Here is a 22935-nt window from a genome sequence, read left to right on the forward strand (position 1 = left end):
AATACCTTTAGATTCTAGGCAATGCAATCTGGCTCTTTGCACAAGGTATTCAATCAGGCTCATTTTTAGTTCAGTCTTTACATTTGGTGGTACTACAAGTTTACACGGTATACTCCTTCTGGAGAAGCTTGGCGATTGTGTTGAGCCTTGAGATGTCTGTTAGCTTGAACCTGAAAGGAATCCGGTAGTACAAGTCTTACTGGATATTGCTGGTACCCTCGTAGATAGCACCGATCTTGCTGTCCCGGAAGAACTTCTCAGCCAGGCCCTCGCGAACGAAGCCCATGCCACCCATCCACTCAACAGCCAGACTGCTCACACGTCCGGCGACTTGCGAGGCGTACAATTTGGCCATGGCAGCGTCCATGACGAAATCCTCTCCGGCCTCCTTCTTACGGGCGGCATTGTACACGAGCGCACGGGCTGCAGCGATCTCGGTGTAAGACTGAGCGATCTGGTGCTGCATGCCCTGGAACTCGCCAACTAGCTTGCCGAACTGCTTGCGATCGTTCCACACATATTTGGCAGCATTCTCCCACGCGCCAAGTGCGAGGCCGGTCATCTGAGCGCCGATACCGATGCGGCCCTCGTTCAGCAGCGAAATGGCATACTTGTAGCCTTGACCCCTCTCGCCGAGCAGGTTTTCCTTGGGCACCTCCACGTCGTCAAAGTTGAGCACGCATGTGCTGCTTGCCTTGATACCTAGCTTCTTCTCCTTCTTGGCGATGCTGAAGCCCTTCATGCCCTTGTCGACGATGAAAGCTGTGATGCCTCGGTAGCCTTTGCTGGGGTCAAGGTTCGCAAAGACGATGAAGAACTCAGCCTCCATACTGTTGGTGATCCACATCTTGCTCCCGCTGATTTTGAAACCGCTCTCTGTCTCGGTGGCCTTGGTGGCCAGGGCAAACGCGTCTGAGCCACTAACGGGTTCCGACAGGCAGAAGGAGCCCACGGTGTTGGTAGCCAGGCGAGGGAGGTACTTCTTTTTGAGCGACTCGCTGCCCCACTTGATCACAGCCGTGTTGACCAGCGTGTTGTGGACATCCACCATAACCGACACGGACGGGTCGACTCGCGCGAGCTCCTCGATACCGATAATGGCAGCCGTGAAGTTCATGCCGGCACCCCCGTATTCTTCAGGAATCTCAACACCCATCAGGCCCTGCTCAAACAGCTGCTCGACAACAGTCGGGTCCATAGTCTCGGCCTCATCCATATCGCGCACCTTGGGCAGAATCACGTCATTGGCAAACTTCTGCACCGTCTCGGCCATGGCGGTCTCGACCTCGGAGAAGTGGGTGATGGGTGTCGGCGCAACATCGGCAAGGTTGGGGTCACGGCGGGAAGCTGTGGTTGAGAGCGGGCGGGCACTGTTCAGTCGGCGAGACATCCATGGTCAGAAAACACTCCGCTCCCACAACGCTGCTAACGCCCGATCGCTGAACCCAGGAACTCAGGTAACTCACCCTTGGACGGTAGGAAGAAGCTGCACCCGAGCGCTAGATATCCTCGGGACGGAGGCCGCCTGGCTTCTTCGCACCGCAGGGCGCAACGCTCTGACGAATGACCTCATGTCGGAACTGTGTGTAAGACAGGGGACTAGACGCGGGAGTAGTTTACAGGGCTAGAAAACGACGAAATGGCGGTCCGAGCCTTTTATACGAGAAACGGCTTCTAGGCTCCGCTAGGGGCCGGTGTCACGCTAGTCATGCATTCCCCGGGAAGCCGATCAAGAGCAAGAATCAGGGCGAATAATCCACGAGGTACACGGTTGAAGGGATCGCTGCACCAGTCCGACAGGGCAGCCGAGGTTACCCTCCCGCTCTCCACAGCGGGTCGAATCCGGCGGGCAATGATGCAAGGAATAGAGCCCATGTGACCAGCACAGACCAAGGGGCCCGAATCTCCACTAAACCGACAATTGCCGCGAAAACACGTGCACAGACTCGTGATAGCAAAAGTTCCAATCGGGCAGGATCCGATCTATCACGAATTGCTGGTCCAGGTCCAAGTCAACGACGAACTCCCGGGCTGCCGTCGCCAGCACCACGACCCGTCAAACATGGCGACGACATTCCTCCGCAACTTAGTGCTGCGGCCGTCACTCCAGCAGCCGCTGGCACCGCCCGCGCCGTCCCCGATCCTTCGGCGGGCCTTCTCCAGCACCCCATCGCAAAACGCGACGCTCAACCAAGTCCTGCGGGTGCGCAACCCTTTCCTGCTCGCCCCACACCCGTTATCTCCCCAAACCGGTCCTCTGATTCCTCCTCTCTAGGGCTGCCGGAAACCCCAACGAGCCCGCCACGCCGTCTCCCCGGCGCTCTCGAGCATCCACGCGCCGGCGCTCAAGGGCGTCTGCGTCAAGGTGGGCATCACCAAGCCCAAGAAACCCAACTCGGGCGAGCGCAAGACCGCCCGTGTGCGGCTGTCCACCGGCAAGGTCATCACGGCCTACATCCCCGGCGAGGGGCACAACATCCAGCAGCACAGCGTCGTGCTCGTGCGCGGCGGGAGGGCACAGGATTGTCCTGGTGTGAGATACCATTTGGTTAGAGGGGCTTTGGATCTGGTGAGTATTATTTTTTCCCGTGATAACTATAGCGGTGTCCTAGTGTAGAGAGAGGTTGCTGATGGATTGTTATAGGGCGGTGTCGGCAGCAGAATGACCAGCAGGAGTAAATACGGGACTAAGAAGCCGAAGAAGGCGTCGGTTGGCTAAGGTTGCAAGCAACGTCGCTGCATGGGATGATGGTCGTCCCAGGAACGAATATGAGGGGGTGGGTTGAGACTTCCAGGCTGCTCGCCTGGCGACTCTGATTCCAGAGCGGAAGAGGCTAGTTGTTGCACCATGCCATTGTATCATTAAACCAAAAACAGTGAAACAAACCACGCGGGTGTCTGGAGACAAGTAAAATGCAAACAACTGTGATTCCCAATGACCTATGCCGAATATATACAGATAAAAGAGTGCTCGCAAAACCACCTCATTCTGGCGTAGAGTCCGATTGCAATACCAACAAAACACACCCCGCCACCCGCTTGGCCCCTTTCCAAGCTCAAAAACGACCACCAACGTTTCGTAGTCCCATGACGCCCCCCGCAATCCGTTATACCATTTTTGCTCCGTTCATTCCACGGCCGGGTTGTCTCCCGAGGCTCATGCGTGTGATAATAAGGAAAACAAGGCCATTAAGTTAGGGATCGTACACGTCAAACCAATCCTCAAGCACATCTCCATAAGCGTTCACTAAATCAGTCGCCTTCTTTATCCCAACCCTCGGGTTTCTCCATATTGTTCAATTCGTAGAATCTGGAAGTGCCTGTAGCAGAACACGGGTTAGCAAACAGCGGCTCGGAATCATCGGAACGGGCCGACAAAGTCTTACAAGAGTAGCCCTTCCAGTCAAAGTTCTCGCCGGGGTTACAGTGGCACTTCAACTGCTCCCGTAATTTCTCTCCGGTTGGGCAGTGCGTGAAGGGCACGTGGTAGTAGGCGATGTCGTTGAAGAAGTGAATCTGTTCCTTGGGCAACATCAGCCCCGCGGCAATCGAGTGCACGGGCGCATCGCCCCAGCGCTCGTAGAAGAAGCCGCCGTCCTGGTCAAGGCTGTCAAAATAGTCGCTGTAGGCCTTCGATCTGAGCCAGTTGAGGCTGCCAATCTCAAAGTTGGACCACTAGAGAGGGATTGTTAGCAGCCGAACGAAGAGCATCAGGGGAGGTGGTGTGCTTTACAAAGTGGCACTTGTTATACGTCTCGCCGCCGTCGTCGCTAAGGAAGGCCATTGAGTTGCCCTCAGCAATGTGTTCGGGGTGGTTCTTCATGAACTTCTTGACACTGTCCCACAGAGTCGGGATCGTCTCGATGTACTCGTACAGGCTGAGTACAAAGCTGTACTTCTTGTTGTTCTCGTGCATGAAGCGGAACGGGTCGTAGTGGATGTCGCAGTACAGCTCGACGCTCGGCTCCACGCGCCAGTAGTAATCATAGTTCATCATGAGTTCCTGGCGGTAAAAGAAGCCCGACTCGAAGCGGCACATGTGGCGGTAGCTGATGCTGTCGCCATAGATGATCTTGCGTTCGGCCATGTCCTCGCGCACCTTCTTCGCCTTCTCCTGGTCAATGTGGGGGGGAAACGACCAGTGCTCCTCCGGAATCAGGCCATAGTGCGTCTTCCCGGAAACCAGAGAGGTTGTCACCTTCTTGAATGTGTCGTCGAACGGCTGGTCGTTGAGGAACACCCAGTCGTAGTTGTAGCGCCGGTTGAAGCGGTCCTCGACCTGGCGGATCGATTTGGCAATCTCCCACACGTCCCCGTTGCGGGCGAGAGTCACAAAGGTGGCGTTCATACGGGGCCCAGCCTTGATGCCCGAGAGATCGTCCCAGCCCGGGTCATTGGGCGTCATCGCCAGGGGATATTCGGAGGCATCGTAGTCGGGGCCCACCTTGGGGTGGTGAGATCCCCCTTTCGTCACGCTCGGGTCGCTCTTATCCGCGGCTGTGTTGTGTTTGGAATCCCCGGGGAGCTTGCTGACGGGGACCGTCGGGGAAGCCCGGATGCTTGGTGGATTCGACACGAAGTAGAAGACTGCAAGGAGCTGGGCGGCTGTCAACGGTGCACTGACAACGAGCATAGAGCAAAGTCGGCCGAGAGGAGTGCAGCGCTGGTCGTACTTACAAAGAAGGCCACGAGAATGTAGCGCGCATAGCGAGCGCTGCCGGCCGCCATGTTGTCAGGCGGCAATCAAAAGCTGCAATGGTTTGCTGCGAGAAATGGCACGGGAGTAAAGGCGATCGGCACCTGAGGCGCCTGTCGTTTGATATGTTCGACCGGTGCGCCTACTAGGGCGAGCGAAGGGTGGCAACTAACTGTCCAGGCCAAAGAAAAGTGATTGGTGGGGACAGCGCGTCCGTCAGGAACATCAAGGTCACTGTTCGGTCATTCTCGTTCTCCCTTTTTGCCTTCTCGGAGTCAAGCCGTGCGCTCGAGGAAGACGTCGAACGAGAAGCAGTTGGGAATGGAGGAGGCAATGCTGAGCGCGAGGCCGCGAGGCATTACCCTGCACGTCGATTTTCAGAGACCTGGAGTTCCCCCACTGGGGTTTGGTACTACGGCGCTAAAAACCCAGCAGCTACGTTGTCCATGTACTGCCTTAACCAGTTGTGAGATGTTGTCTGCACAAAAGAGATAGAGCGCTACCACTCCCTGCACGTCAGCAATCTCGTGTACAGCCGAGATCCCTGCGTACCAACCCCTAAAGTTCTGCGTAGTAGGCATTCCATGCTCCCACTGCTGCAACAACGTACCTGGAATGTTCCCCCTGGGGAGCCGCGAGCATGCGCCTCCCAATGTAAAGGTTCACAACATGCCATAGCCTGCAGATTGTGTTCTTTGAGATTACAAAGATAGGATCGTGCATACACTTCGCTGGGACCCGGCCCGCCGGATCTCGCAGTTGGGGACAAAGCAGGACGGCCGGCAGCGTTGTGCCGTCTGACATGGCAAGGGTCTCGCCTTGACCCAAAACAGACAGCCCGCATGCTCCACGGCATCGTATTACCCAACACAGCATTAGCAGCAAGGCCATACTTGGATCCGTTGAATGAGACTGATCGAGCTGCTATGTTGCCGTAGGCTTTTTAAGACAGATATGTCTCGGACCTAGCAAAGCCCAATTCAAGGGAGGCACATCCTGTTTTCTTCTGGTATCAGGCATGCAGTTAACTGCCCGGCATCCCGACGTCTCGTGGGACACCAAATTGAGAATACATTTCCCTCGAGTGTGGTTGTGTATGCCGTCATGAAACTGTCAAGTGATCGGGATATACCGTTAACAACAGGGAAATGATGTTCGATCATGAATTTTTTTTTTTTTTTTCTCTCTCTTTTGGAGAAAAGATGCTTTTTTTTTCTTTTCTTTTTTTTCTCTTTTGGAGAAAAGATGCTTTTTTTTTTTTTTTTCTTTTTTTTTATACAAAAAAAAAGGCCAAATAACCAGAAACCCATGGAATGCACGTAACACGCGGCATCTGGCAACAACTCACTTGCAACCAAAGTTAGTTAGGCCCGTGCACCGTTGCTGTGAGCGCATTCCGACTGACTCACGCCGATTGGCTTATCGGATAATTCCCGCCTCATCCCACTTCAACTCTGGTTCTGGTTGCTCACCAGCAGCTTGAGGCCCACTGTCGCGACTTCATCTTCGACTTGAACATTATTCAGCTCGCGACCTAACTTGTACACCTCGGTGCCTTCTTATTGCGCACAAAGCGCAGTTTTCGCTCCTTCCAGAGCAGTTCTTTTCATTTCTTTTACGCTTTCGACTCATCTCCCGCGCCGCCGCTCCCACGGTCGCAGATCGTCGACGACGCTCACCCTCTGGTCGCATCGAGCAGATCACCATGTTCCATGACCGATTTGACCACGGCTCTATTTTTACTGCTTGCGCTGTACGTTAGTTCCCCACGCTGGTTTTGTGTTTCCGAGTGTTGTGCGTTGCTGGATACTTTTTTTTTTTTTTTTTTTTTTTTTTTTTCGAATACAAGAGACTTGTGACTTCCGCAGTCCTAGCCACCCCGCGACCATTGCAGATCATGATCTGGCTATTTTGCGACAGTTCAGGGCTGACCAGCGTTCCAATAGTAACCCTTTTCCAGCGCACCTAATCGCCTAACCAGCCGTTGCAACCATGTCGTTCTTCGGCTTCGATACCACGCGCCACAACCCGGCCGCCGCTGGGTTTTCCCAGGCGCATAATCCCTTCGCCGGGCTCTCCAGCCGCGACGATGAAGGTGACGCTCTCGAATTTGAAGAGACGTACGATGGCCTGGGTGACCAGCTCGAGGAAAGCGGCGATGCTTTTAACGATGATACGTTTGGCGACACTAGCGATCTGACAGCTGGGCCATCCGGTAAGGATTTCGATTTCTTTGGCCAAACCGCCAAGGTCTCGAACGTTATTGAAGAAGAGCACGTCCGCTTCAACCGCCAGAAACCCGCTGCCAAGGCCGCGCAGCCGGCACCTCAACCCTCGACGCAGTCCTTCGCACAGCCGTCCGCTTCGGGGACATCGTCTTACGCCTATGGCTCACAGTCTTCCTCCTACCGAACTGGTTATGAAAAATACAGCAGCGAGCCAGTCGGTGAGCTTCAGGTCGATGCAGCTCTATGGGGTGTTGCACCCAAGAAACCCCCCCAGCCAGCCCCGGCTCCTACTACCACGGCCGCCACGGCATCCTCTGCGCCCCCTAGCCGAAAGGTGATGAGCCTCGAGGAGGTCGAAGCCCAAATCAGAGCTCAGGCAAAGAAGGCCGCTCAGCCGGCTGCAGCATCACCAGCCCCACAGCCGACCGTGCCGTCCGCTGCTCCTCAACCTCAAGCGCCCCGGCAGATGCAGTATGATATGGGCTACCAATTCCCGCAGCATGGTCAGCCCCAAATTCCTGCACAAACCTCTCCCTCCCAGCACAAAGAGGCTTCATTCCCTCCCGGACATGGGCATCCTGTAACCATCCTGCAGCGGCCGCAAGCCAAGCAGGCTCCTTCGCCCCAACCCCTAGCCCAGCAAGCGGCTCAGGGGCGTCAACAGCCGTCCGCCCCTGTTCAGCCCACGCAGATCTTGCAGAACCCGAACCGCCTTTCTGGAGATGCAGCTAGATTTGGCATCCGACAGCATCAGACTTCCCCCATGCCAGGCACCTACCCCACGCATTCCAACCATCGACAGCAGGGCTCGTTTTCGCGTCAGCCGCAGATCATAACCCATCCTTCGCAGCTTTCCCAGCTGTCTGAGGAGGAGAAGGCTGCGTATTTGGAACAAGAAGCCAAGCGCGCAAAGCGCAATCACAAGATCTTCCTCATGTCCCGCGACAACGGAATTATGACACCACAGGACAAGAGTTTTGTCACTCGCATCCAGCTTCAGCAGCTTGTTGCTGCTACCGGCAATCCGAATGAGCACGGCACCGACGAGTCCCTTGCCGAGGACTTTTACTATCAGGTCCACAGCCAAATCCAGGGCAGCCAGCGTCAGCATCCGAGCCAGCCGCTGAATAACTTTGCGCAGACGTATCTTTTCCAAACCGGGAGCCGCCAGGGCGGCATCCGCCGCCACCATCGCGGACCGGAGAACCACATGCAGCGAATGGAACAACAAGTGCAACGCGCGGTTGAGGCGGCCAAGAACAAGCCCAAAAACAAGCAGCTTGTCATTGAGGGCAGCCTCGGCAAGATCTCGTTCAGCAACGCCAAGACTCCCAAGCCATTGCTCAATATCAAGCGCACCGAGAGCACCGGCGAGGCTCATCGCCCTGGCAGCGCGCATAAGCACGTCTCGAGTGGGGCTGACAGGAAGAGCGAGCTGCGCTCTATCGAACGCATCTACACGACGCTTATGAAGATGGAGGACCACGATCGCACGATGCCTCCGCCTCCCGCCAACGACAACGATACCGAGGCGATTCAGAAGTTTGCAGCATGGCGCAGCGAGGCCGAGGCCCTCAACAACAAGCTTTGGGATACTCTGCGGATCCACGACCACCCCGAGAATGGTCATACCCACCCGTTCATCACCCTTCTTTCCTACAACAAGGGTAAGAAGGCCATGCAGCGCATCTGCCGCCACCTTACGCTGCAGCAACGCACGACGATCCTCACGCTGATCGTCGTGAATCTCGATAACCTCGACGTCGTCCGCAACGCGCAGGTGACGTCTGGGCAGATGCAGCTAAACGCGGCGATGCGTGAGAATGTGGAGCTCTTCTCGATCGCCGTCATGTCGACCCTGTTCAACGTCCTCAACGAGCTCGATCTGGACCTTGTCGCTGGCGTGCTTGGCCTTGTCTGCACCCGCAGTGTTGACGTTATCGCCAGGAGCAGAATCGGCGCGTCTATGCTCACCATGATACTGAGCCGTGCCGAAATTATCAAGCACGGTGGAGGCGGCAGCGAGGAGGCGTGGCGCTCATGGTGTGTACCATTCGTCCCGCACGCTGTGTATCACTAAGCTGACTATTTCCAGGGATGCGACTTACACGCGGTTTTTCGACATGATTGAGCCTACGCTCCCACACGTCTTCCCCGGTCCTGTCACCGCAAGCGACGATATCTACGTCTGGCAGCTTCTGGCCGCGCTTGGAATAGGCGCCGGCCCTGACCAGCAGCAGAGGCTCGTTATCGCCGTCAAGGACCGCGTCATGGATACGGTTGCTCTGTCCAAGACGCTGCCTCAGGACCTGGCTGCGCAGCGTCTGCAGAATGTTAACCTCTTTATGCGCTCGATTGGTTTGGATGTTGAGCTGCTGCAGTGAACCCTGAGTAGGCCTGTCCGATCCGGTCATCCGCCGATGACGTAGGTGAGAACCAAGTTCTGGATTTATTAAAAGTTTTCGATGGATTTATCAAGGAGGTGCGCGAGGTATCCTCCTCAATGAACGCTGCTCTGGCTGGAGATGGTAATACCCAATGCCGTGTGTGTTGGCGTGGGTGTGGTGTCGACGACGGATCTATCTTGGGTGTGGGAGGGGGTGGGGGGTTGGGGTGGTTGGTCCTTTGTCAGAGAAGCCACAATTGCTACTCATAAGCTGAGGGAAACAAGAGTTACAATGATGTTGTATGGATATATGTAGAGTATGAGCAGCACATGGGGAAGCGAATCGTCAGTACAGCACATCTTGAAATCCATCGAGTCTTCGGCACCCGCGCTTGATTTGTCCCTGAACCATCTAATAGCAATGATAACTAATGGAACCCCACTCCAGAACGACCAATGTCTAATTAAGTGATACTTGCCGGGCTTCTCAGTCTACGCCCAAGCCTAGTCTATCTCCATCGTACCGCCCCTACTGGCCGCCCTCGTCCCCGCGCCCCTCTTTGGGGCAGCAGTTCCGCTCGCGGCACCGGACCGACCAGCTCCGGGCTCCGGCTTGACCACCTCCTCCACGTCTTCCTCACTATCCCCGGCGGACCCCGTTGGGCGCCGGACGGTGCTGATGGCCTGCAGCAGCTCCGCCTCGCCCCACTCCGTCCGCAACCGGGCCACCCGCTCCGCCAAGTCCGGCGCGCCGCTGTCGTCGGCGCCGCCATCCGTCCCCGTCCCCGTACCGGGCTGCAGCTCCTCCGGTTCTTTCCCCTTCCCGTTTCCGTTTTCCGCCCGCCCATCCCCGCCGTCGTCCCCGGCCCCGGCGGTGCGCTTGTCGGACCGCATGAGCAGGCACTCGTTGTACGCCTCCCACGCCAGCTCCGCCTCGTCGTGCACCCACTCCATGCGCCGCCAGCTCTCCGTCTGCACCCGCCGCAGCCGGTCCGCCATCGTCTCCGCCGCCACCCCCCCGGACTCGTCCATCGCGCTCTTAAGCGCCATGTGGATCGCCCGCCCGGCCGCCTTCTCCCCGGCGCCAGTGGTGGCGCTGCTGGTGGTGGTGGCGGTGGCGGCAGCGCCGGTTGAGGATGTCGCGCCGCCGCCGGCCGAGGGCGGGGCGCGCGCGAGCCGCTCTTGCTCGGTGGCTGCGTCGAGGTGGTGCGGGACGGGGCGGAGTTGGACGATGTGTGATATGGGGGTTAGGTGGATGTTTTCTGGGTGGGGAGAAATGGGACGGGTTAGTGGCTGGGTCGCTTCGGGTAGGTGGAAGGAAAGATGGGAAAGGGAGGGGGGAGGAACACTCACTCCCTTGGAAGACGCCGACCATTTCTCGGGTGTGTTGCTCGGCGCTGCGCCCGCCGCCGAATGTTTGGGCACGCAAGACCTTGTCCTGTTTGACGGCCTCAGCCCAGCTCAATTGTGCCCCGTCATCCTCGTTGGAGGCCCCGGCGCCCCGGCGCCCTCCTCTACCAGCCGCGGGGTTGGGGGTCGCGGCGATATTAAACCCCCCCGCCAAGCCCAGACTGCCGCCCTTTTTGGTCTCCATCGATTTCTTCATGGCCGCACCCCACGCCATTCCCTTGTTGCGGTCGTACGCCTCCATCGTGTCGATGGGCACGTCCACTTCGTACATGCCCGTGCTGGGCTTGACTCGCAGCTCCATGACGCGGGGCATGCGCACCTGGCCGGGGTCTTGAGCGGTCTTGGTGACATATTGGAAGACGACAAGATTGCGGTGTTCGGGCAGCGGCGGCTTGAGGAAGACGGAGTAGCTGGCGACGATGGGGTCGTCGTCGTCGTCCTTAGAGGCTGCCGGTGCCCCGCGCGGGGGTTCCGAGGTGGACATTATGTAGCGACTTATTGTGAGTATGCGATGCTGTAGAATGCCAATTAATATGTTGGCTGAAGCAAAAGCATAAGTAAGTCCCGGTGTGAGACAGATATCCCGCGTCCAGAGAGTTGTTGGTAAAACTACGCACGACTTGTTCTAGAATACAGTTCAGAACAATGCCCCGCGGTGTTGGAAATTTTGGTGGAGCCCCCATGCAGCATATGAGTTTAAACAAGAAAACGTATTCGTTTAACTGGGGCGATGCTACCGCAACATCTCCCACCAGCAGCCAGCATCCCAACCAGGTAAAAAATTCAAAATGATGATGCACCGCTGCGATGCCCGTTTGATCCTATCCAGGCTTGAACAGAGACCTTCAGTGTGTTAGACTGACGTGATAACCAACTACACCATCGGGACCTCAAGCTTGCTGAGGTGCCGTGGCTCGGTTGGCCACACAAGTTCTACCACGCCGTGTGCGGTACGAGGAAACCCAGGATCCGCGATCAGTAAACCGCATGACAAGAATGGAACGGTACAGCAGCAATCTCGGCACGTGTGAGAGATCGATCGAGCTAGCAAATTACCATGAAATAACAGAGGCGAGGCAGGCCGGCATGTCATACCCAGGAATCCGGACTCGGTCGGGAAGACACGTTCTGTTGGATAGAAAACGAGCAGGGTATATGCGTCGCCATGCCCGAGCCGTGTCCCTTCTCGCTTCGTGCGCACTCGCACTCGGCTGCCATGCAACCAATACCATCGACCGGCAGCATCGGGGGTGTGACGGATGCGGGGAGAAGACAGCTGATGGAGCGGACGGGTTCTGACCCAGGTTTATTGTGCATTGACACCTGCAGGCACGGCCTAATAATTACGAACCAAGTCTTGGGGTGCGGTTCGCCAAGCTGGTAAATGCGTCGTTGCATCCCATCCCGCATCCCTTGTCTGACACGATCAAATGTAATAATTTCCCCACGAACTATATGATCGACGAGCCAAGGGATTTCCTTGTCAATCGTCCATCGCGGATCGTCGCTAATGCCATGTTGCATCCCACGAGGTAGGGCCGGCCAAGAAGCCCTCGTGCCATAAGATTTTGCTGCGCAGCTGTCGCGAGATGATATGATGAGGTTTGGTGAGTCCCGTGCATTTTGTCTAAGTTATGGCGCGCCGACGTTGGAGGCGTCGTCCGGGCTCAAGCCAGCCGACAGCCCGAACAGGCAACCCCATCGGCATGCGAGACATTGATTGCGAAAGGCAATTGCAAAGCCCCGGCCAGTGGCGCCCGCCCACACACGGCTCGCTCTTGTGAGCGGGCAATCCCTGCTAGTGGTCTGCTGTCAAGCGCCCCGGGATTCCAGAGCCGGCCGCCATGGCGTCCTGAAAAACCATGGGTTGAAAACCAGGGTCCCGCAGACGACACTGAATTGGTGCGCCAGTGAAGTGGCACTCACCGCATGGCTTCAAATACCCCCAAAGATCCACGAGCCCCCGCGGGCCAAGTCTCTAGTCTTGCTTCTCGAAAGCGGGCGGTTTCGAACCCCCGAGTGCAGCAGGTTGAGACTCGGTCCACATCTTATGGACCTTTAGCCCTCGGTTGATTCCCCTTCTCCATCGTTCGTCGGTTTTTTAGACAGACGTATTAAACGGTTGAGTGGGAGGAAGGGCGGGGCCTCGGGAAGCACTCAACGACGGATGCTGAATCAATCCTGATGAACAGTACGACGCCCGGAGGGCTCTTTCCCGGGCCCTCCGCGTCCGATCTACCCCACGACGACACCGGTCCCAACATGATAGCAGCGGCGTTCACGACCTGGTCCATAGCCGCCATTTTCGTGGCACTGAGGTTGTGGACGCGCGCTCTGATAATCCGCAAACTCGGTCTCGCCGATTTGTTCATCGTTCTGTCTCTAGTTGGTCCCTCCGCAACCCACCCCCCTCTTCGCAGGCTCCTTCTCTAACCGCGGTGAAGGTAGCCGCAGCAGGTATGTGTATCAGCATGCTCATCGAAGTCAAGAACGGCATGGGCAAACACGTATGGGATATCGACATATTTGTTCAGGGGCCACCCATGCTGGAGGCTTGGTGGTTCTCGGTATTGACCTACATCCTCGCGTTGGGAATGGCCAAGATCTCCATCTGCATGCTCTACCTTACCATCTTCACCCTTGAATGGGCACGGAGAGCCTGCTATGGCGTGCTCTTTATTGTCGTGATATCGAATCTATGGTCCGTCGCCACCATCTTGACTCACTGCATCCCCTTGGAAGCCGCATGGGATTGGAGGGTCAAGGCGACCTTCTGCCAAGGCGACACAGTATGGTGGGCAAGCACAGCGTGGGTTACCCCTTCAGATTCACCTCACCTAGCCTCCGTCCGCTAACGCCACAAGCCAGGCTAATCATCGCAACCGACGTGATGGTCTTCACGCTGCCCATCCCCATGGTTCTCCCCCTCAAACTCCCCCGCCGGCAAAAGGTCGCCGTTGTTGGCGTGTTTGCAGTGGGCTTCTTGTGAGCCTTCCTCCCCGTTACTTTCCCCCTCTCCGTTTCGCAAAACCCCACCCCCTGGCGCGACTAACATGGGGCCGTTTCTTCATTTAGCGTGTGCCTCGTCTCCATGATCCGCCTCATCATCCTCGTCCAGGCAAAAGCCTTCCCCAACCCGGACTTCACCTACACGGGCACCGACCTGACCTACTGGACCGTCATCGAGACCCACACCGCCATCGCCATCGCCTGCACCATGACGCTCAAGCCCCTCGTCGCCCGCCTCTTCCCCCGCCTGCTGGTCCCGGGCCGGAACTCCGAGCACAACAACCGCGACCGCCAGCCCAGCACCGCCCCGACCGGCAGCGGCCCCCCGCTGACGATCGGCTCGATGCCGCTGCGGAGCCCGCTTGCCCCCAGCCACGCCAGGATGGAGTCGTGGATGGACGCCGCCGCGGTCGCCGCCACCACCGCCACTGCTGCTGGGGGCGCGCGATGGGCCGACGTGGCGGGTGCGCCGCCCGCGAGGGATGTCGAGGAGGGCGGTGCGGGTCCTGCTTCCGCCGCCGCCGCCGCCGCCGCCGCTAGTGGTGGCAATGCTATGGTGGGTGGGAGGGGAGAGTGGGCCGCCGAGACGCAGCGGAATAGCGGGGCGAGTACGAGCACGCGGACCGCGGTCACGGTGCAGCACCATCATCATCATGGCCTGGATGATAAGGTGTCTGTGCCGTCTAGCGGCGGTAGCACGGTTAATGTTGGGGAGGTGGAAGCTGTGTCTGTTGGGCAGGGAGGTGAGGCGGCGTTGGATCGGATGGGGGAGGGGAAGGCGGAGGTCGTTGTCCGGTCGATGGATTGAGCGCTGTCGTGATTGCCGCTGGGTTGTTGGCGATGATATAATCTGTTGGCCTCGCAGTTCTTTTTTCTTTTGCCGTGGATGCTTTTTTTCTCTCACTCGTTTTTTTTTTTTTTTTTTTTTTTTTTTTGGTTTGGACCTCGGGGAAAGAATACTGAGCATGGGATTAGAGGCACGAAATGCATTTGGGGACGATGCGAGTTTAGTCCAGCCGGGGCAACAGGGCTGGTAGCTCGATCGTGGATGGTGAGGTAGGAGGATGTCGGTTGGAGTTTGGCAGGTTGTGAGCATGATTTAAAGTCTCGGCTTAGACACCTTTGACGGCTTAGAATTGTTTCATATGTACGAATACCCCTTTCGCAAACATATTCAACTAAATGGTAGTGGACTGAGGTTAGGCTCGGTGATATTACCAGGCGCTTTCTGCATGTTAGTTTAACTTTAATCGCCAACGAGTTTGTCATTCTCGCCCAGCCGCATTTGTTTTGTCGTCACGATAGGTTGGATGGGTTGTCATGGACCTGACTAAATCAACATCAGGCACCGAGATACCAAATTAAGAGATGCAGTGATAAATCGATCCTAAACTCACCAATAACATTTGCCTACCCACAGCGCACAACATACTTGGGCTCAGCCAACCGAAGCGTTCAATGGCAGAGGCGTTCCGACCCACTACCAGAGAGCAGGCCATGATTGGTTTTCGGCGTCTGTCTCCTGTCGCTTCCTTTCCCTCGATATCCGGAACTCCGGAGTCCGGGATGTACTGTACCATCGTGCACTCTCTCACCTTTCCCAGCCAAGATTCACGGGTGAAATGCGCACTGCCCACTACAGCTGCGGGTATATGCAAAATGGCACATGGCACTTGCAGATGGCAAAGTCGATGTTGCGTCAATCCGCCATATACCATGGAACGCCCTAGGTTTTCTTCGCAACGAGACCGGTTCCCGCTTTGGGGAGTCCGGTAGACGCCAACTCCCACAATTGTCCCACAAAGGGGTATAAATTTGACAGCTCAGCCGAGCGCGTAAGCCCGTTGGCGCGCCTTCAGCAAACCAACGACCGCCACGGACAAAGACATGACACGTGCCCCTGGGCTATGCTAAAACCAGGGGCCAGGAACGGACCAAAAGTTCGGTACCCGAAGCTGACTTGGCCAAGAGCTGTCGAAAGCCTTGATCATCTGTGCATACCTTATAGAGCTGGTGATCCACTTCTTCGGATGGTACTTGACCAGGCAATCGACTCTTTATGTAGCCATATTCTTCAGTGGGTTGAGCGACAGACTGCCCCCCACCTTGCATGTTATGTTCCATCGACAGTAACTCCCAGACAAGATTTTGCCGCCGCTACAGTTCCCAATGGCAGTGACGCCTGAGGTAGCCAATGACGGTATGAAGAGCCAGTAGACCCCCGCGACGTTCCCTCTAACGACCAGCGTGTGTAGGGACGGCCGGCAGGGCCGCTATCGCGAAGCAGCTGGACGAATCGAGTTCGAGACTGTCCCAGCTCGACGCAGAGCTCCGAGATCTCTCCCAGTCGATCTCCCGTCTGCATGAGGAGGCGCGGGCGCTCAGCGTGTCTCTCCGGAAATCGCTAGCGACCAATGCTCTTGCCACGCGATCCGCTTGGGCTAATCTCCAGGGCAGAGCCACCTCCGCCGGCTGGGACGGTGATGCCGGCGATAGTGACAGCGACAACGACGGCTACGAAGACCATCACATCACCCTTGCGCAGCTTCAGCTGGAAGTTGATAACCTGAGCAAGATTGTCGACGGCCTGGCACGTCACGCCGCCCATGGACTCCACGAAGTGGCTAGGCTACGGCTGCAGTGCGCTGATATTGGATCGCGAGCGGAGTCCATCGGCGCGCAAATCCGCGGTGCGGGGGAGGACGCGAGTAACCTCGAGGTGAAGACGGGGAAAGAGCTGGATCTGGTTGTCGAGGGCGAGAAGGAGCTGGCCAGGAAACGAGACGAGATCCAATTGAGGCTGGACGAATTAAAGCTGAAGAAAGCTCGAAAGAGGCCCTTCCGCAGGCTACTGGCATTGACCCGTCTGACCAGCGTCTCTATGCTCTGCGCGATGAAGTAAGTGCTGCCAGCCAAGCGTACGGACACGGCAAGGTTACTGTTCCCTCTAACAAGCAAAGCAGCGGACTTGACAAGGAGATCGGCGAACTGGACCATCAGCACGCCGTCCGCGAGTCCGAGATTAGGGACGCCAGGCTGCAGATACAGTCACTACAATCGCTGATCTCTACCCTTGAGTCTGACAAAGGCCGAGCCAAAGACCTGGCCGGGGCCTGCAGTGAATTGATTCGGCTATCACAAAAGACGCTGGAGGAGTCGCGGAAACTTGGGCCGCAGCTCACCGCTTTGGATAAGGCAGCCACGCAGGGGGCTCTGGGGCTGCGGCCTTTACAACAACGTGTCACGACGATCCGAAGACTGTTTGGCCAAGACTGGCGCACGCTAGAGGAGAAGATGCGTGACTTACTCCAGGAGATGATGAAAACCGGACAGAGCAACCCGGCGAAGATCTGTCAGCCGTTGGTCGAATCCCTGGAGCCTCCGGCGGATGGATACAAGCAGCCGCTCGGAGTACAATAAAGAGGGATTGGCACCCAACGGGACTGTCAACGGAGAACCCTGGGCGCGTATAGAGGGATGCGGAGAGAAGCAAGGCTGGTGGTGGGCCATTCAGAACGAAAACCCCTGTCGCGGTCGAGTTGGATAGGGCTCGGCCATATGGCTGTGGTAACAGGGCGAATGCCAGAGGATTGTTGAGTGAGCAGATTGTATGGCGCTGGTGACAATACTGCAAGCCACAGGTAGGCGGTAAACGTTCAGGAGGCCAACTGGGTGTAGGGACTGTTATCTCTTTTGTGTATCATAGATGTGCCACACTCTTTTCTTCTCCTTTGTTCCGTCGGTTAGATACAATATGATACTCTTCCATACGTTCAAAACGACCTCCGATTCACCTGCCGTTCTCCTCTTTGGCGAGTTTATTACATACTAATAGGCGCCGGGTAACTTGAAGGTCCCCCACCTCATCCAGGAGTGGCATTGCCATAACCTAATCTTCAGGGGCAGGTTAGGGTTGCTATGGCTTTCTGTAGATTTTGGTTTGTCTCCGTGGTCGCAAAATAATTTGAACCCCCAACTCAAGATACGTAAGCCCAGTTGCAGAGTAAGGCTAGAGCTGACACGGTATATCGGCAGCATTCTACATAAACAATGGCATACGTTGCTGTCTTGCAATCTGTCTGTCCTCCAATATGTATACTTGATTCAGACCCGCTGATTCCTATTCCATGACACTGATCAACACCTTATCCTCCACTGCCTAATGTTCGTATCCGCATCCAAATCATTTCTAGTTCCCCGTCGCCTGTGCGTGTTGATTTCCCATATTCTTAGGAAATAGCTAGAAATCATGACACGTCAATCTCGATTTCTTCTCAAACGGGATTATAAGCTCACGAGGAAACAAAATTCTTCCCTTTGAGCTGTAGACATGCTTTGGTGTTGTTTACTAACGGGATACCTCTTATCAGAGGGCAAATACAAGAGAACTACGATCATTATGTATGCCTTGGATTCTTGCTGTACAGAGGAGAGGAAGGGCGGTGGGCACCGAAGGCCAGCTCTTAGCCCTTCCAGAACTTCGCGGTGGTGCCTCCCCCTGCATTCTAGCCTAACTTTAACTCTGAGGCTAGCTCAGGCTAAGCCTAGTCTTGAACATACTACCGGGAATAGCTTCAAGTTCCCGTGAGAAATGGATATCTACGTTGCGATAATACATGTGTCGTTATCCAAGTTGTTGCTGATCGTACCGCAGTGACACAAAATGGGGCCATTGATCTTTTGACCACTGTACAGCGCCATTTGTGGATGCCTGAGCGGAGTAGCACCATCACGCGAGGCGCTGCAGCGGACAGGCAGGCGGCTTACGTATCGGGAACTACTCGTAAAGGTCATTCCAGAACAAGATATCCTGAAGATAATCCTCCGGGAGCTGCAGAGCGGCAAAGTTCTCCCTCTTCGGTGTTCGGATCTTAACATGAACCTCGGCAGCAGTCCACCACCGAAACCACCCAGCCATGTCCCAGTCCACAAGGCCAACGATCTTGCCGTTGTCGACGATTGTGTTGGACTGCGAGAAGTCATTATGCATAAAACTGATGTCGGAATCTGCGTTGTGTTCCGAAAAGATGATGTGTTCCTCGAGCTCCTGGATCCCCCTGTTTTTCACCGGATCGGGGTCCGGGACTGCGTAGGACCGACGTTGGCCGGGTGGGAGTGGAATTGAACGTAGATGGCGCAACGCCTCTCTGGCCTGGTTTTTGAAAGACACTTTCTGGTCCTTGGAGATGTATTGCCAGGCAATATTGGGCTTGACGCTTGGAATACGTTCTTGAATGAAAACGGGGTTACCATTAATCTGAGCGGCGAGAGTTAGTAATTAGCGAAGCCTCAACGTCGATTCAACGCGGTGGCTGCTCCAAACAGCAAGACGCACCTTTCCTGCAAAGTAAATCTGAGGAACCCTGATACCTAATTGACCGAGAGGCTGTCGGACCGGAGCCGTAGCCGCGACCTCGTTCTCGTCTGCCAAAGAATAGTTACGTGTCGAGCGTCGTCCTTCCTGTTCGGGATGGAGATGACGCGACTTCACGATGACCCGGCCAAGGGCGAAGACGTCGCGACCACCGTCCTGGTTTTCGTATATCCGGTTTGCCCTGTCGCACTGGCTAACACAGAGGACCAATACGCGAGAGACTCGGGTGAGGTGGGCAAGACATGGGCGGGATCTGGCTGGAAATCGCCTGCTGTGGGGCAGTAGCAGCCGTAGAAGGGCACATCTGCGTAGCGGTCCTCAGAAGGGATCTTCTCGGGGTTGGCCTCGTATGGGTTCATTTTACACAGTCCCGCGTGAAAATGGAGGGGCTGGCAAATGTGGAAATGAGACTTGATCTGTAAGGGTTTTTTTTTTTGTTGTTGGTCGAACGGGAGGTGCCTCACTGGCCGGCGTGCCACCCGCCTTCCCTGCCTAGCTTCTTTGACAGCCAAACTGAATGAGAAAGACTCGCCTTCGGAGCACTTCCAGCCAGTCTCCTGGTGTCCTGCAGCTGCCTATTTTACTCCCCATATTTGTCTCCGTTGAGTTCTCAAAACAAGCATTTGTATTGCGGTCTTAAGTAAAGTAGAGGGGTGCGTGTGTTCGTTCTTGATGAATGAGCGACGAGATGCTGTTGACAAACCTGCGCCACCTTGCAGGTTTAGCGATAGTAACGTTCCCATGGAGCCAAAGATATCGGAGTCCTCAACTGACGGACCCAGTTAACCAACCGGATGTCGGGCGGTACGGCTGGAGATGGCGCCTTGCAGTACAGGGGCTGCGCCCAAAAGGGACCAGTCACTTCTCGCCCCAAGCTTTGTGGGACTTGGCCGTATAGCGCAGAGACAGCCGGTGATGAGGACAGGCAAAGTAACGGGGCTAACCGGGAGGAGGCGACACGAGCGAATGGAGCGCGCAATATCAGTTGGAACGTCAATATACTGTACAAGTAGTCATGCCCTGGAGAAGATGGCTGACCGAAGATATAATTATGTTGTGTGGGAGAGCTCGGCACACCTGGCAGAGTGCCCGGGATTCGTAAATGGAATCCGCCAGTTGTGACCAGTGCCAGCCGATGTCGTGACGGTCCTCACCCATATAAAGCCCGGAGGGAACGGAGAGCAAGGGAGAGGCAATCACTGTGCAAAGTTGTCGCGTAAAAGCAACGCCGCAATTGCCGTCCAGCAATTGCACGTTAAGTACGACAATAGTTAAAAGACGTAAAGTTGAGTTGCGCTACCATTTCGGAATGCCTCAGGTCATATATGGCCCCTTTGTTTTCTTGGTGTCCGATTTTCATCCCATCGGCCGGAGAAGTAATCGAATCATTCTTATCACGAGCGATAAAGGATGTGGCCCACGTTGTTTCAACCGGATGGGCGTCTAGATTTAACAGAGGCTAGTATCGTGACAAGGATTACTGTCTATCTGTTTCACAACATTGCCTATCTAGTACACCAATACCAAGGAAATGGAAAGACTGGGCAGCTTTATCACCCATTGCGGCCATCATCGTCCCCTGATGAGCACGATTCGCCCCATATACAGCCTAACTCAAGGCCCTGGAATCGTCGCATTCTCCGAACCCTTCTCCTGGCCCTTTTTTGGTTGCTCTCCGTTGGCGAGCCAAAGGTATCGGCCGGGATGAAGAGAGTCCGTTGGAGATGCGTAAGTCCCTCGTCTAATCAACCTAAGGCGTTGTCCGCTTTGGCCACTTCAGAAGTTGCTCAATCGTAAGCTATTAATTTTTGCTGACATGCTCTCTCCCCCATCAGTTTTGTTACAGACAGCTCCATGATGACTTTCGCGAAGTTACTCCCGGTGCTGCCGTCGAGATCCAAGGGGAGTTTGCCAACATCTTCAGTTCCCCTCAGGCGCAATATAGCAGACTCATGGACCGGCTTGCGGTCAAGATTCTCAAGATCCTCATCCCGTGGGTATTCTGGCCTGCAGTCGGTCTCAGCGCCGCAATAATAGCCACTACGGCCTCTGGAGCCGTTCCCTGGTACAGCAGCCGTGTCTCCTATCTGGGCATGTCTTTTTATGTTACATCAATAGTCACACTCATAGCAGCAGCATCAGTCGCCTTTTACGCTCTCCTCATGTTGCTCGTCGGGTTGGGGGAGGCAGTACCTCTGCACGGCTCTCGCCCTGCCGCAAACCAACCGGGTACTAGTAGTGACAGCAGTGGGGGCCAAGCGGAGCAATACTGCGTGCCGCAATCTGCTGATATCGCCCGCCATCCTATTTCAATGCACGATCTTGGACACAATGATTCGGGCAGCGGCAGCGGCGTACCTGATAACGACCAAGGAGAAGAACCTGGTGCTATAACTCCGCTGGGGACGGCAGTATGGGGGCGGAATCTCTGGGCACTGGCGCTGTTTGAAGACATTAGAAAGGACATTCGATACGTCCACCTCAGCGCCCGACGGCGAGACTGCGACTAGAAGCTCATAGTCGGGTTGCGGGAAAAGTATTCCGGCATATCGTGCTGGATGAAGCGCATCACCAGGCTGCGGCAGGTGAAGAACATCCAGTTTGTGCAGGTGAGCTTCCCCCTAGCGGCAGGCGTCCCTAGAGAAAGTACCTAGTGGGTGATTCGTGCTGGCCAGAGTGGTAATGACATAATTATCAGTTCAACCCGACAGATAAGTGGCGAGCCGATATAGTCGAGGAGGGCATCTGGCCGCCTTCGGAGACAGACCCGCTGACTCGAAAGTGGATATACGCGCCCTGCCCGCCAGACGTCCCGCCGCTGGTGTCATCCATATGGCTGATGACGACCTGGCGCGATGTCCACCACACCGACGCGACTGCCTTCCGCGAGTTCTGGCAGTCGGCTCCCTGGTCCCGGCGCGTCCTCGAGAGGGTAAAACACGCCCCCCATCTCGCTGTGCAGGGTCTCCGGGACCTGCTTGTTGCCATCGCGCCAAGGGCGGACTTGATTGACCTCGACGACATCGATGTGGATCCCACCGTGACCAGCAACACGCTCCCGGAGGAGGTGCATCCGACGGACGAGGAGCAGCCCGGTGGACGTCGCCGGTCAATGTACATCCACAAGCGGTTTCCCAAGCTCACGACCGGCAAGCCGCAGGCCGGGTATGACGACGAAGAAGAGCCCAAAGCGTGGCATCTAGCGTTTGAGGCGGGATTCCACATTCACCAGGCAATGGTGTACGTCCTAATCCTGTCGACAGTTTGCATCGTCGGATTCTCTACCTGGTTCCTCTGGGCATACGAGTGGCAGTCGCCTACCAAGCCGCTCGATGTCTTGGCCCTCATTGGAGTGATGGCGTCGTACTTGTCGTTCGTTGTTAGCGTGTGGTTTAAGTGGGCTGAACAATGACCTCCGAATCGTAAGACGGGGCCACGGTAGAAATGATAATCGCACGGTATTGATATGCAGTTTTGATCTGGGCGGAGAGAAGCGCGGGGCCGCGTGTTTGCGTACTACGTAATGGGTCTGGTCTTGGGACCGACCATCGGGCCCATCATCGGCGGTAATCTGACGGCGGTCGCGGTCTGGCAATGGGATTTTTAGCTCATGGCCGTTGCGTTGGGTGTGATGACCATCTTCGTTATCCTTTTCTTACACGAGTCGTATCCGTACGTGATCCTACAGACGGAGACGGCAAGGTTACACCAACAAACCGGGAACCAGAGCCTGCGGTCAGTCAGCCCTAGATACAAGACCCCCGGCCAGCTGTTCGCATTCTTTATCCTACACCCTCTCAGGATGCAGCCCCTTCCCCCCCCGCGATCGTTT

General features: G+C 56.0%; 10 protein-coding genes and 1 non-coding gene across 11 annotated transcripts; 5 read left to right on the forward strand and 6 right to left on the reverse strand.

Annotated features, from left to right (window-relative positions):
• Window positions 1-100: 100 nt before the first annotated feature.
• Window positions 101-1573, reverse strand: MFIFM68171_09879 (uncharacterized protein; the record flags this gene model as incomplete). The annotated part of the gene is made up of 3 exons (XM_071065298.1): window positions 101-146; window positions 201-1370; window positions 1467-1573. The coding sequence occupies 3 exons, from the start codon at window positions 1571-1573 to the stop codon at window positions 101-103; spliced, it is 1323 nt and encodes a 440-aa protein (XP_070921399.1).
• A 101-nt stretch (window positions 1574-1674) lies between these two features.
• On the reverse strand, window positions 1675-1875 carry MFIFM68171_09880 (uncharacterized protein; the record flags this gene model as incomplete). Its single annotated transcript, XM_071065299.1, has 1 exon — window positions 1675-1875. One exon carries the CDS (start codon window positions 1873-1875, stop codon window positions 1675-1677), a length of 201 nt encoding a protein of 66 aa, XP_070921400.1.
• Window positions 1876-2062: 187 nt separating this feature from the next.
• MRPS12 (mitochondrial 37S ribosomal protein uS12m) lies at window positions 2063-2719 on the forward strand (the record flags this gene model as incomplete). Its single annotated transcript, XM_071065300.1, has 3 exons — window positions 2063-2203; window positions 2276-2569; window positions 2645-2719. 3 exons carry the CDS (start codon window positions 2063-2065, stop codon window positions 2717-2719), a joined length of 510 nt encoding a protein of 169 aa, XP_070921401.1.
• Window positions 2720-3252: 533 nt separating this feature from the next.
• On the reverse strand, window positions 3253-4728 carry KRE2 (alpha 1,2-mannosyltransferase 2.4.1; the record flags this gene model as incomplete). Its single annotated transcript, XM_071065301.1, has 4 exons — window positions 3253-3320; window positions 3387-3675; window positions 3734-4597; window positions 4678-4728. The coding sequence occupies 4 exons, from the start codon at window positions 4726-4728 to the stop codon at window positions 3253-3255; spliced, it is 1272 nt and encodes a 423-aa protein (XP_070921402.1).
• Window positions 4729-6688: 1960 nt separating this feature from the next.
• On the forward strand, window positions 6689-9308 carry PAT1 (DNA topoisomerase 2-associated protein pat1; the record flags this gene model as incomplete). The annotated part of the gene is made up of 2 exons (XM_071065302.1): window positions 6689-8967; window positions 9020-9308. 2 exons carry the CDS (start codon window positions 6689-6691, stop codon window positions 9306-9308), a joined length of 2568 nt encoding a protein of 855 aa, XP_070921403.1.
• A 506-nt stretch (window positions 9309-9814) lies between these two features.
• MFIFM68171_09884 (uncharacterized protein) lies at window positions 9815-11204 on the reverse strand (the record flags this gene model as incomplete). The annotated part of the gene is made up of 2 exons (XM_071065303.1): window positions 9815-10572; window positions 10664-11204. 2 exons carry the CDS (start codon window positions 11202-11204, stop codon window positions 9815-9817), a joined length of 1299 nt encoding a protein of 432 aa, XP_070921404.1.
• A 332-nt stretch (window positions 11205-11536) lies between these two features.
• On the reverse strand, window positions 11537-11610 carry MFIFM68171_t150. Its single transcript has one exon. It is a non-coding gene; the product is annotated as a tRNA-Val (tRNA).
• Window positions 11611-12904: 1294 nt separating this feature from the next.
• On the forward strand, window positions 12905-14537 carry MFIFM68171_09885 (uncharacterized protein; the record flags this gene model as incomplete). Its single annotated transcript, XM_071065304.1, has 4 exons — window positions 12905-13105; window positions 13165-13529; window positions 13589-13705; window positions 13796-14537. The coding sequence occupies 4 exons, from the start codon at window positions 12905-12907 to the stop codon at window positions 14535-14537; spliced, it is 1425 nt and encodes a 474-aa protein (XP_070921405.1).
• Window positions 14538-15898: 1361 nt separating this feature from the next.
• Window positions 15899-17149, forward strand: MFIFM68171_09886 (uncharacterized protein; the record flags this gene model as incomplete). The annotated part of the gene is made up of 3 exons (XM_071065305.1): window positions 15899-15929; window positions 15985-16627; window positions 16693-17149. The coding sequence occupies 3 exons, from the start codon at window positions 15899-15901 to the stop codon at window positions 17147-17149; spliced, it is 1131 nt and encodes a 376-aa protein (XP_070921406.1).
• A 1357-nt stretch (window positions 17150-18506) lies between these two features.
• Window positions 18507-19462, reverse strand: MFIFM68171_09887 (uncharacterized protein; the record flags this gene model as incomplete). Its single annotated transcript, XM_071065306.1, has 3 exons — window positions 18507-18986; window positions 19065-19292; window positions 19346-19462. 3 exons carry the CDS (start codon window positions 19460-19462, stop codon window positions 18507-18509), a joined length of 825 nt encoding a protein of 274 aa, XP_070921407.1.
• Window positions 19463-21661: 2199 nt separating this feature from the next.
• Window positions 21662-22515, forward strand: MFIFM68171_09888 (uncharacterized protein; the record flags this gene model as incomplete). The annotated part of the gene is made up of 2 exons (XM_071065307.1): window positions 21662-21712; window positions 21802-22515. The coding sequence occupies 2 exons, from the start codon at window positions 21662-21664 to the stop codon at window positions 22513-22515; spliced, it is 765 nt and encodes a 254-aa protein (XP_070921408.1).
• Window positions 22516-22935: the final 420 nt, after the last annotated feature.

The sequence above is a fragment of the Madurella fahalii genome (genome assembly GCF_045866475.1).
Source record: "Madurella fahalii IFM 68171 DNA, scaffold_5, whole genome shotgun sequence".
NCBI lineage: Eukaryota > Fungi > Ascomycota > Sordariomycetes > Sordariales > Madurella > Madurella fahalii.